At 34.5% G+C, this 13404-nt stretch overlaps 1 protein-coding gene across 1 annotated transcript; it reads right to left on the bottom strand.

Annotated features, from left to right (window-relative positions):
- Positions 1-6067: 6067 nt before the first annotated feature.
- Positions 6068-10429, bottom strand: LOC112772042 (oligopeptide transporter 4-like). The gene is made up of 6 exons (XM_025816929.3): positions 9944-10429; positions 8747-8844; positions 7989-8552; positions 7635-7887; positions 6776-6958; positions 6068-6682 (listed from the first exon to the last, which is right to left on the bottom strand). Exons 1-6 carry the CDS (start codon positions 10418-10420, stop codon positions 6068-6070), a joined length of 2190 nt encoding a protein of 729 aa, XP_025672714.3. The 5' UTR covers positions 10421-10429.
- Between the last annotated feature and the right edge of the window lie 2975 nt (positions 10430-13404).

Raw genomic sequence — 13404 nt, 5'->3', positions numbered from 1 at the left:
CAGCAATTGAGAGGGCAACAACCTTCTGTTTCTTACTTCTCCAGGTGACTAAGTTACCTCCCACCAATGTAAAGTAGCCTGATGTAGATCTTCTATCATTTGGGTTATCGGCCCAATCAGCATCTATGTGTGCTTCAATGTTAAGGTGCCCATTTCTTTTGAACCAGATCCCACTTCCTGGAGTTCCTTTCAAGTACCTGACTATTCTCATGACAGCTTCCATACTATTCTCCTGTGGTTGGTGCATAAATTGGCTAACTACCCTACTGCATAGGCTATATATCTGGTCGGGTGTGTGACAAGTAGATTAGTTTGTCAACCAAGCGTTGGTATCGCTCCTTATCTGTCAGTTTAGAGTCTTCCTCTAGTCTCAAGCTATGATTAACTTGCATAGGAGTGTCTGCAGGTTTACAGTCAACCATTTCTGTCTCTGCAAGGAGGTCTAGGATGTATTTCCTCTGAGAGATAAATATTTTTTTATTGGAGCGTAGAACCTCTATTCCCAAGAAGTACTTTAATCCACCCAAGTCCTTCATTTCAAATTCTGTGAAGAAATTCCTCCTTAGCCTTGCAATTTCTTCATTGTCACTCCCTGTTATGATCATATCATCCACATAAATTATTAGGCATGTTATTAAATTCCCTCTCCTTTTCAGGAATAAGGTGTGATCTGAGTTACTCTGCTTGTACCCGTATTCTTTCATGGCAACCGTGAACCTTCCAAACCAAGCCCGCGGTGATTGTTTCAAGCTATAGAGAGCCTTCTTCAATCTACACACTTCATTCTTCTCAAATCCTTCAGAGAATCCTGGTGGAGCTTTCATATATACCTCTTCTTTCAACTCTCCATGAAGGAAAGCATTTTTTACATCAAATTGGTGGAGAGGCCAAATTTTCATTTGCGGCTACTGAGAAGAGGACTCTGATGGTATCAATTTTTGCTACTGGTGAGAAGGTTTCTGAATAATCAATGCCATAAGTTTGTGTGTACCTTTTGGCGACCAGCCTTGTCTTGTAACGTTCTACAGTGCCATCTATCTTGTATTTAATGATGAATACCCATCGACACCAAATTGGTTTCTTCCCGGCCGGTAGAATACATTTTTCCCAGGTTTTGTTCTTCTCCAGGACTTCCATTTCTGTCTTCATAGCTTCTTGCCATTCAGTCCTTTTACTTGCTTCTTGGACCGTTCTGGGGATGTCTTCAGTTAGGAGGGTGCTAGAAAAGGCCTTTGCAACCTCTGTCACTCCTTCTCTGGTTGTCTTTATCGAGTACTTTGAGTTGCGGGAGACATGTTCTGGAGAGTATCGGTTGGGTGGAACACCTATGTTTCTTCTTGGAGGAAGTGTAAAGGGTTCTCGTTCTGATTCTTCAAGTTCCAGAGCTATACTGTCATTGTTAGCAGCTTCATTAAAAGTATGGAGTAAATTATCAGAGTGGGATTCACTTACCTCTTGTATAACATTCTCAGAAGGAGTTTCACTGGTTGTGTGTATTGAGTGGTTTTCTTCATTGAGTAAGGTATGCTCGGTGGCTCCATCTACTCGCTCTGTTTGAACAGTTTCAAGGCAACAAAGGTTATCTGGCCAACTTGGCGATCCACTAAATTCTTCCCCCTGAACACCATGTTGGCGATGGTAGTAAAATTCAGACTCTAAGAAATCACAATCTATTATTACATGAATGCGACGAGTGACAGGATTATAGCATCGATACCCCTTTTGGTGTGTAGCATACCCAACAAAGACACACTTTTTTGCACAAGGTTCGAGTTTATTTCTATTTGTTTTCGGGATATGGACAAACACAGAGCACCCAAAAACTCAAGGTGGCAAGGTAAGAATGGGGAGAATCTTAGTCTGAGTGGCCAAGATTTGGAGGGGTGTTTTGTTGCCGAGGGCTTGAGTGGGTAGGCGATTGAGAAGGTAGGCTGAGGTTGCAACAGCTTCAGGCCAAAAAGAACTTGACATATGTGCATCAAAAAGCATGGCTCGAGTCATCTCAAGAATTTTACGATTTTTTCTCTCAGCGATACCATTTTGTTAGGGGGTGTTTAGACAGAATGTTTGGTGGATAAGCCCATTCTTTTGGAAGAAGTCTTTCATTGATTGATATATGAATTCCCCATCATTATCTGACCGGAGTATTTGAATTTTTTCATTGAATTGGGTATGAATTATTTGGTAAAAATCAAAGAACCGATCAGGAACTTTAGATTTATGTTTCACACAATATATCTAAGTCATGCGAGAAAAATCATTCACAAATAACACAAAATATTGAAAGGAATTATTTTGGGACTTCGGTGCGGGACTCCACACATCAGAATAGATAAGAAAAAAAAAATTGACTCTTGTATTGCTTGGAGAAAAAGTAACTCTATGATTTTTTGCACGAATACAAGTCTCACATTTAATGATTTCAGTGTTTTTCAAAAAAAGACTAGGAAATAAAATCTTAAGGTACCCAAATGAGGGGTGTCCCAAACGTCTGTGCTATAACCAAAGTTGCCTGATAACTGTTCCATGAGCAAGTATGGCATGTCCCTGGTGTGCTACCTCATCAACGTAGTAAAGCCCATCTCGCTCAGTACCATGCCCAATTATCACCTTCATAAGAATGTCATGCAAAAGGCAAAAATTGAAATACATGAGTACCACACAATTTAACTCCTTGGTTACTTGGCTAACAGATAACAGTTTAGAAGACAAATCAGGAACATAGAGACATTTTTCCAATTTTAAATTTTTTGAAAAAACAATAGAGCCTCCCCCTTTAACTTCAATTAAATCACCACTAGCAGTCTCAATGTGGGCCTTTGAGGGCTTGGTCAAGCTATCAAAATCCTCGAGTTCATAGGTCATGGTGTCAGTGACCCCACAATCGAAGATCTACTCTTTTGATTTTTTTATAGGACCTTGGTTATGGGCCCATTCCCAGCAATTAAACCAAGGCCATTATATGACCCATCTTGGTAGAGCCTGTTACCGCCCTCTTTTTCTCTCTTACCTTGTTGCGTTGCGGCCACCGAAGCCTTACCGTGTTGTGTCCTACGGTTTTCTCCTTCTTCTTCTCCGGTGCCACTGCTGCTGGTAACCTCCAGGATGCCTACGGCGGTGGCGCCTCTCTCTTGACCGGACTTGTTCTTTGATTTCTTGTGATTATCCTCCCACCATTCTAGATATCCTATGATTCTGAAGCATGTTTCCTTGGTGTGTTTGTTCATTCCGCAGTGAGTACAGTAAAGATGGCTTTTGTCTTCTCTCTCTTTCCCCCGCGATGATGACCACCGTCCAATAGTGTCTGAGCGACCACGCCCTTGACTGCCTTGATTGGTTCTATTTTTCGCAGCGAGGCCTGTCCCGATCTCTCCTTGTGATGCTTCTCCTACGTCATCGGTGGTAAGCTTCAGAATTTGAAGTCAGGCCGCCTCCCTCCGGATAGTGGCGTAGGCAGATTTTACTGAAGGAGTAGGTTCTTGTTTTAATAGATCTCTTCTAACAGTGTCAAATTTGTCATCTACACCAGTTAGAAATTGGTATAGTCTCTGTTCCTGTTTTAACCGATTGAAAGTCGTAATATCTTCTGGACATTTCATGGGATTTGGTTGTTTTCTTTCTATTGCCATCTAAATGGCTTGTAGTTTGTTCCAGAAATCCTCTAGGGTACCTTGTCCTTGTTTTCGCGTGTTTGCTTGTCGATGCAGGTCGTATATTTGTATTGGATCCGTCCCGCTTCCGTATGTGGTTGCCAAGCCATCCCACAAAGCTTTTGCCGTTGGAAATTGAGAGACATTATTCATTAGGCTTGCTTCGATGTTCAGGATGATCCAAGTAAAAATGGTTTGGTCTCCTTGCTCCGATTGTTCATATGTCGGTTCTGTTTCTGCTGGTGCTGGGGGTATCCCTGTCAGGTGAGCCTTCTTTCCTCTCCCACCGATTGCTTTTCTCATTAGGGTTACCCACAGAAAATAATTATCCCCATTCAATTGGAAACCAATTGATAGACTGTCAGAGTTGGTTTGTGAAGATTGCATTCCAAGATTGCTCCACAGCAGCTTTGCGATCTGCAGCGTCAGCTCATCGGGTTTGTTTGAATTATTACCCGTATTAACACTGGTACCTTCGTCAGATGTTGACATTTTTTTTTGACTAATTTGACTGAGAGAGTATAGAAACGATAATCCAATTCTGAGTTTCCAGCACCTAACATCGCTCTGATACCATCTTACGATGGTATCGAGGGTTTAAGGGAAAAAGAAAGAATAATTAAGAGGTAGGAAGAATAAGAGGAGATTGAAAAATGTTATTTTCTTTCTAATTCATTTTTGATTTACAACAATTCTTCTAATTTATAGATAGCTAGGGATCTATTTATGAAAATATTCTAAATTGATAACACTGATTTCTTAATATTTTTTGTGATCCTAAAATATCTCCCTGATTTGATTCAATCTTCTAACTGTAAGGTGGAAGAGTGGTTTAATATTTTTTAAATAGAATAAAAAAATTTATTTAAATATCTCTTAAAAAAAAGTGTCATTTTCTCTAAACATAAAAAAATGCTAGAAAGATAATAATATAAAATTAGTTTATTTAATTTAATATTTATAATTTTATATATGTTACATCTATAATTATATGTCTATTATATTTGAAATTATTTATTTATTTTAGTAATAATTAATAAATACAAAATAAAAAATTAAACTATTTTACAATGATTTTTATTAATTTTCAATTTTTTTTTTAAAATGAAGAGTAATATTAACAACAATCCTTGCTTCATTCGTAATGGTGAAGTATTTGCCAATAAGTTATAGCTCAAATGACATAATCTTCCTACACTCATCTAAGAGGACGTGGGTTCGAGTTTTTCTATCTTTGGTTAAAAAAAAATAATGACAAAGTATTTATTCTTCTTTTCTTTTTGCTTTTTCTTTCGGTTCAAGAAATTTAAATTAGAAGCATATGAAATTTGATATCTTACTGCAGTTTATTTCAATGTTCACTGTAAAGAATTTCTTGTTGCCACTGAGTTTTTATGTTAAAATTCTTATTGTTTTTGTTTTATGGTGTTTGGGTAGGTGAGAACTCAAACATAAGTGATGAAATTGGCGGTCTCCTTAGTTTGAAATGTGCTGCTGATGGTTTGAGGTGAGGTCATTCATCAAGAAAAGTGTTGCTGCTGATTGAAGGACAGAAGGTGTTAAAGAAGTTTAAGATTCAGGTTTTGAAAAGATAACCATATCTATTGAGTTTGATATTTGGTGTTTGCTATGTTGCCTAAAAAATATTGCCTAATTACTAAAATAGGTAAAATAATCAATTCTAAATTTAAAAGTATAAAAATTAAAAATTTTTAAATATTTTAAAGTTATTATAAAAAGTAATTTAGGCAAAAGTTAAGTACCAAACAAAAGACACCGTAAAAATGGCCTTGATATTTATAGTGCATCTACTATTGTTTCTTCCATCACCAGTTGTTGCTACCTCTACAACTTTTATTTTAAGTTTTTGGCTTTACTGCAGCCAAGTCTGTGATTAAAAGTATTTAGAGAAGTATGTAATCTTATCTTTTCTCCTTTAAGTTCTGCCAATCTTTTCTCCCTTCCATGTGTACTAATTTTTGTTTCAAGAATATTGGATTCTTTGCTCAATTCCTCCACTTATTAGTTATTAGTATATGGTTGTTTTCTGGCCAAATTAAACTTCCCTGGCATTACTTTCTGTGGTTTCTGTCTCTTGTGTTATGTTTGATTACCAATATCATATTCTTTTAATTTTATAAATTCATATTTTGTAAAATATAAAGAAACACTTATTGGTAAACCTTGCAGTAAAAGTTTTACCATATGCAAATCATCACTTAATTTTTATTGAAACTTATATTTTTATTTGAAAGTTTACATGAAAATGAAGTTGCCGACCACACAAAAATTTAACATTTCCAGTATCTGACAGGATTGAACCAGCCCACATAGCAGTACAGAATTTACTTGGAATTTGAATTGAGCATCACCTTTTCTCTTTTGTAGAAAATTAAATGCTATACTTACAATGCTAATCAGTGTACAGGGCAACCCTCCACCACTATGCCCTTAGCTGTTGGGCAAGTTGCCAGTGGACAATGCTCACCCTGTGTTCCCCACCATGAAATACTCTTGTTCTCCAGGCCTAATGCAAAGTAAAGAAGCACAGCCATGAAGGCAACTCCAGCATCAAGTGCTGCTGACAGGACATAGTTGTATCTCTGCCACCATTTCTTTCTATAGCGGAAGATGAAGTAGTTGAAGATTGTTCCAATAACAATCCAGGAATTGAAGTTCACTGCTGTTGCGGGTGGCATCACCGCAGTTGATCCCAAGAGGACTGGAAGGTTAATCAAGGGAATCCATGAATACTTGGGGAACACCTTATACAATAGCCAAAGAATTATAGGGCCCATTGCACCTCCAAAGAAAAACCAATTCAGTGCATGGTAGTCTGATTTGGAACCAAAGATCTTCTTAGGTCCAACTAAACCCCAGATAACCGATGCATCGAAGAAAACACGGTCACCAGGACATGTCCATGGACTGCCGAGGGGAAGCTTTTCAGGATGACATATACCGTCCACTGAAGTCAGTAACCACCATGCTACACCAATGTTGATGGTTCCAGCAAGAATTGTACCAATGAACTATGTACATACACATGTTTTGACAAGTGAATTGCATTAGTTACTATAGAACAAAATGCTGAGGAACTAACCGAATTGAAGGTGAAGGAATACCTGAACTAAGAACATTGATCTTGGAGGGATTTTCATGTAGTGGCCAAGCTTGAAATCAGCAAGGAAAGAGACAGCCTGAGCCATGCTAATATAACCGTAGGTTTTGAAACACACATTTGCTATTGGTCTTCCAGTGTAAATAAGTCCAAATATATACTCAGTAATAATATTCAACCCTGGTGTCTGTGTAGAGAGAGAAAGAGCATGTAAGAATAATTTAAGAGAAAAAATTTAGGACATCAGCATTTTTATTAATATTCAGTGTGCTTAACTAGTAAAAGAAAAGTGAGTAATTTTACATCATTAAATATAATTTTATACTATTTAAAATATTAATGATAGTTATAAATCACAAAATCTACTGATTCTTAACACTTCTTTAATTAAGATCTTTAACAAGTTTTGGATAAAGTAAAGAAGTAGAATTTATTTATGATATCTAAATAGGCCAAATTACATATAAAGGAATATAAAGGGAGGTGCATCTTCTTTTCTATCCACATTGTATTTGGATTAGTAAGAGCTATTTGAACTAATTCATGAGCTATTCTATTATCATTTCTTTTTATATGAGAGTACTTTACTAATCTAAGACTATTAGCTAAACTTAAACAATTACTAATAAATGAACCAAAATAAATTTTATGAACTTTTTTTTTAAGGCTTAGAAACGACTTTAACATTCTCACTCTCAATTATTACATCAAAAAAGCAACATTCACAGACTTTTTCTAAATTCATAAGGCATGCAAGTGCTTCAGATTCATGAAATTGAATGGATAAAAAAGCTTTGCATGTGGATGCCATCAAAGATCTTTAACAAGTTTGTCCTTGCATAAAAAGCATGAAAATAGATTACCTGGTTTGTGGTGGCAGTTATGATGCTGATTGGGAGAGTAAAAATAAAGGCCAAGGCAGAAGCAAATACAAGTCCCCACCAGGGCATCTGAACCTGTTCTTTCCCTAAGATGCATAGTAAGAGAGAAGCCAGAAGCGTCACAGCCAGCAACACATAGAACCACCATGAAGGTATGTCTTTGTATCTTTTCATCAGTCTTGTGTGGATATCTTCTTTACCCTTGGAAGAAGCACGATATTGCTCCATAATCTCACTAACGGAAAGAGCAGTGCAACATATATAATATATATGATGTGAAATTTATAACACATGATAGATAATTAGCAACTAAGACACATATGTGTATGTATGTACCTTCCATAGAAGCAAACGACATGAGTAAGGGTGGCGGCTATAGTAGCAAATCCAAATCCATAAGTAAGAGAAAAAAAGACACTTAATTGAATAGGACCTTGCTTGTAATACTTTTCATAATCGATCTGAAACTTGTCATTGACAATGGCACGTATGTCATATTCTTGGCCTTGAGTGGTGAACAAGTCAGAGGAGAAGATGGGGAAGTTGTGTGCATTGTAGACATTGAAGGCCCAGTAAGCAATAGGGATGACACCGTAGACAATGAGCGAATAGCCGATGAAGACGTTGACAATGGCGAAGAAGGGAGAGATGAGAGGACTGTACAAGAAGGAGGCGATGACAGTCCAGTCAAGAGTAAAGACTCCAAGTCCTAAGCCATTCATCCCTGAGCCAATCTGCTGGGCGGTGATCGACTTGGGAAATGCCCAGCACATCCATGAAATGCTTGAGAGTGTGGAGAACAGGTAGCCGGGGACAATGTACCATGCAAAGCTGCACACCATTGCTATAAAGAAGAACTTTGCCCGTGAAACTCTGCGATCGTCTTTCTCATGCAAAGCTCTGCACATGCATGCGTTACATCAATTACATTATGTATGCATAGCAATCAATTAGAGAAGCTATAGATATAGAAAAATTAGTTTTTTTCATTTTAAAAATTTTTAATAAATAAAAAATAAAAAATTTATGTATTTTTATTTTAATTAATTATTATTAATATTAAATTAATAAAAAAATAATTTAGATAACAATACCGGAAAAGAGAAACCTGGACGAGGGTACTAGGCCACCACATTTGAGCGGGCTCTACCACGTATTTCCTTAGCAACCCTGCCCAGCCATATCCTAACACCTGCACCATTGGAGACTTATTTTAATTTGTTATCTCTCTTAAATTTATTATCACAATTCACAAAAAACTAATTTTTCTATAAGAAAACATATAAATATATCCGGATTGAACTAGGAAACAAATTTGTATTTATGTGCTGATCGCGAAGCATGCCAGTAAGCGTCTTCCTTGTCTAGTGCATTGTTAAGTTTATACTAAAAATATATAAAATAATAGAAATGATTACATATATTATTTTGTGTATTTTTTTTAGTATTTAAAGTGCTTATAAGAAGTAAGAATAAATTAAAAATTTATTTTTATACCATATAAAATATGTACAAAAATATATAAATATTATATCGTGGACACCAAATTATCTATCCATTTATTTAATAAAAACTCAAATGCAATTATTTTATATAAAATTAAGACACCTACTTAAATGAAGATATTAAAAATATTTTTTTATAAAGAGTTTTGTATTAAAAATATATTTTATTTGTTTAGTTACACTTAAAAAAATAATATTTTTAATTTTTTATAGTATATCACATTCAATTCTACAATTCATTATCTAATAGTAAAAAAGATATATTTTTATATGAAGAGAATTATAAAATCTTTATAACAGTATGCACCTAAAATTAATAGGTGAAACCTGTTAAATGATATATAGCACTTTGAGTCTCCACTATTATATTTACCTTAGCTTGAACGCCAAATTGCAAAAACCCATGCTTTGGTATCTCAAATCAATTATTTTTTATTTTTTTTGTTTTGTTTCTGTGAGATAATGACAATAACTAATCTACTGTAAATGTGAACTTCATTTATAGATTTATTGTTATTGGTTAATAAATTATTGCATGCGCAGAATTTAAATCTCAACGCTTAAATAATTAACTATTAAACAACCTAAATTAGTTTGGAATACTCGAAATTAAAAAGGCCATGCATGCAAAAAGAAAGCTGCAAACATTACATTTCGAGTTCTAACAACTATGTCATTAACATAAATAAAAAATAAATGAAAGATTGTTGTAACTTGTCAGAAACCAAAAAGCAAATGAAAAGTGTAATAGAATAATATAGAGTAGTAAGATGGTGGTGGTGGTGCCTGAGTGGAGATGATGAGAAGCCATGAAGCAAAGAAGGAGATCTTCCTTTCATAAAATACTTTGATGATGGTGACAATTGCGACGGCATAGGGTGAGCCGGAGCCGAAGGCGCTACCAGCGTTGGCAAAGATGGTAATGAGGACATGCTCCTTCATGTTGAACGGTCCAGGGTTGAAGGAGAACTTCCAGGAGCCAATGCCGAACTCGGTGGTGGGGAGAACCGCGGCCATGAATTGACCGATGGGGAGGGTGGCTACCTGGATGGTGATCTGCGATATGATGAGTGGCTCCGTCCGGTAAGAAAAGAACTGGTTGAGGAATGATAGGAGGCAGCAAGAAAAGAGGCCAAGGAACCACATTCGGAATGTCCAAACTGGTTGGCTTGGGTCATCACTGTTGCTAACTGTCAGTCTCACTTGCTCAATTGGTGACACCTCTTCTCCTCCTTCTTCCTCCTTTCCATTCTCTTTCTCCATAACTGTTGACATTTCTTCCTCTGCATTCTCCATATTCTCTTATGCTATTTATATTTTAAAAATTATTCTTATTCCAGATTTTTTTATTTGACGGCAATAAAACTTGAAGCGTTGTTCAAAGATTCCTGATGACGATGAGTTTGAGACTGATACTTAGCTTTTGCTATTGTTTCCTCCGCCCCCTCATATGTTGCCAATTTCCAGCTTTCTAACCATTAACATTAGGCTACTCTTTCTAATCAAATAAGCCATATCATCCAATCGCTCTCAGTTATCAACTTTAATTTCACGTGAAGTCGACCATAAGTCCGTACCTGAGTTTTCACTTTATTTAATATATATATTTTTAGTTGTGGCCGCAATAATATTATTCCATCTTTTTTGTGAGCTAGATGAAACGAAAACACGGGATGATGAACCGTTTTCCAACTAGGATTTGCATCAAAAGTGAAAACTATAGCTCCAGGAGGTCTCAGCGTAAAACAACCCATAACAAACTTATACTTTTCATGTACGGTATCATAGCCAAAGCCATAATATACTCCACGTTTTACTATGAAATCGTTGAAAAGGCCATTTGAATGGAACGGATGGCGATACCGAACGGGTACTGGGATTGAACAATGTCAGAGTTTCAAAGGGAAAACCTTCAGTTTGATGATGCGACTTCGGTCAATCGAAAAGGGCGTGAATAGTGTAATTGGCTGAAGCTGGTGATAAAGAACAGAAGGTTGTGAACGCATGATGGCGTCCCTTCCCCGATTCCAGCACACCAGTGCGGTGGCTGAGTTAGGGTTGAGCTTCGAAGGTGGTGCATGGCGAATTCATGGCTAAAGATAGATGAGGGAGTTCCATGAACAGCACATGCTCCTCAGTTGTAGGAGGACCACCCTCACTGAAAGCCTCTACAAGATTTCTCTAATCACCTCTTCTGGAGGTTCATCTTCGTACTCATGACGTTTCATTCTCGTCATTGGAGAATTAGGGTTTCTGTTTTCCATTCTCATGATTTGCATAGGGGTTTCTGTTTCTTCGAGAACCTAATTTGGCCTGCATATATACACCAAAATCAGCCACTAATATATTAAGGGAAAGTTTACGGGACCAGCAGATTTATTAAAATTTGGCCAGCATTTAGCCAACAAAAGGAAAATGAGTGATTCTCCACCATTAGATGAAATCTCACACCATTAAATATACTATTGATGGCTAAGTGATGGCTATAACTCACAAAATCTGCTGCCCCTAGCACTTCTCATATATTAAATATGGAAAAAGTTTAGTAACAAAAATTTTTCAGCCATAATTAGTCAAAACTTTCCATAATTCACTTCATTTATATCATTTAATATCAGTTTTATTTTTTATTCCACTCTCTTATCATTCTACCTATCACCGTTCTTATCAAATCTACTTATTAATGATATTAATTATAAAATCATATCCCTTGTTATTAGGCATTATTATAATCAATACTTAATATTCCTTTTCATAATTTGATTTTTATATATAAAAATACAATAAAAATTAATAATAATTATATTTAAGAACGGTAATTATAATATCAATTACATTAAATAATTGCAATTAATTCTTTGTCCGTTATGGTATTTATCATCAATTATTGGAGATATGAAACATGAAACCTATCCTAATATATACTTTATGATAATTCAATCATATTCATTCAAAAATTACAAGAATAACACCATTGTAAGTACAATAGTGTATAAGCCAAGAAATTTTACAAGAAATTATTTTTAACTAGTTTTGATGAGGTATGGTAATAAACCGATTTTTTTTTTTTATGTGTATTTATAATTATATTGTACTGCTATATTCATACACATAACATTCATACGTTTGTATACATAACATCCATAATTACATACAACTAACATCTAAAAATTAAATTCATGTTTATTAGATATTACAACCATACACGCATCATTTTTTAGTTATTGCATAAGTAACTATTAAGTTAACACAAATATTTTTAAATTTTATCATAATTGAATTTAAAAAAATGTCAAATTCTTAAATTAATTTATTCAATTGATAAATTTACTCATAACATCCATAAATTTATCCACATAACATCTATAATTTCATATTAATAACATCCATAATTTATACTCATAATATTCATAATCTCATACTTATGATGTCTATAATTAATAAATTTTTATAATTAATATTATCAAATTTTAAACTATACGTCTTATTATATTCTTCAAATTATCTCATATGTGTACTAGTAGGTCGTGATTTTAATTATTTTAATATTTTTTTAATATTCATATGTATGCTTATTATTTATTGATTTTAATATGACGAGTTAATAATTATTTTTAAAAAAATATTTTTAAATTTTTGTTTATATTTTATATTTTATTTTTATTTTTTAATAGTCTATATGTAAAATATAAGTTGTATAGTAGAAGTTGTTAAAATTTTTTAATTATTTAACTTTCATAATTTTTGCAGAGAATTATTGCATTTAACGGATAATAATGTGATTGAGAGATGTTAGAGATTTGATTTGAGAAAAACTGAAATTGATTTTGGAGTTCATTAATGACTCCAAATATGCAGCAAAATGATAGGTGATAAGGAGGATAAGTGATAAGGAAGTGTATCTCACTTGCTTATCAAGAGAATGGAAATTTTTACATGATATTTCTATATTGTAATTATTTTTTGGCTACCTAGCATTAAATATATGTTAAAATATAAATATACATTGAAAATAAATTAAACTACACATGTATTTATACATAAATATATTAATGGCTGATTTTAGCGGTTGATTTTAATGTACTAATAACATTTTTGATATATATATAATTCTCATGATACTTCATTTCAAGAGTGTATGTATATAGAAAAAAATATAAAAAGTAATTTTTAGTTGGTCAATATTAGTCAACTTAAAAAATTTAGATTATATAATTTAGAAAGTAGAGTTTAGAATTTATGATTTA

The sequence above is a fragment of the Arachis hypogaea genome, chromosome 18 (genome assembly GCF_003086295.3).
Source record: "Arachis hypogaea cultivar Tifrunner chromosome 18, arahy.Tifrunner.gnm2.J5K5, whole genome shotgun sequence".
Lineage (NCBI taxonomy): Eukaryota > Viridiplantae > Streptophyta > Magnoliopsida > Fabales > Fabaceae > Arachis > Arachis hypogaea.
Note: the sequence above shows the minus strand (reverse complement) of the source record. Positions and strands in the feature narration are given on the sequence as shown.

Excerpts from the sequence above, each read along its gene's own strand:
- LOC112772042 (XM_025816929.3), bottom strand. The coding sequence starts at position 10,420 with ATGGAGAAAGAGAATGGAAAGGAGGAAGAAGGAGGAGAAGAGGTGTCA. Across the intron at positions 7,888-7,988 it reads GTCGTTTGCTTCTATGGAAG|TGAGATTATGGAGCAATATC; the intron begins GTACATACATAC and ends TCTTTCCGTTAG. Across the intron at positions 6,959-7,634 it reads TAACTGCCACCACAAACCAG|ACACCAGGGTTGAATATTAT; the intron begins GTAATCTATTTT and ends CTCTCTACACAG.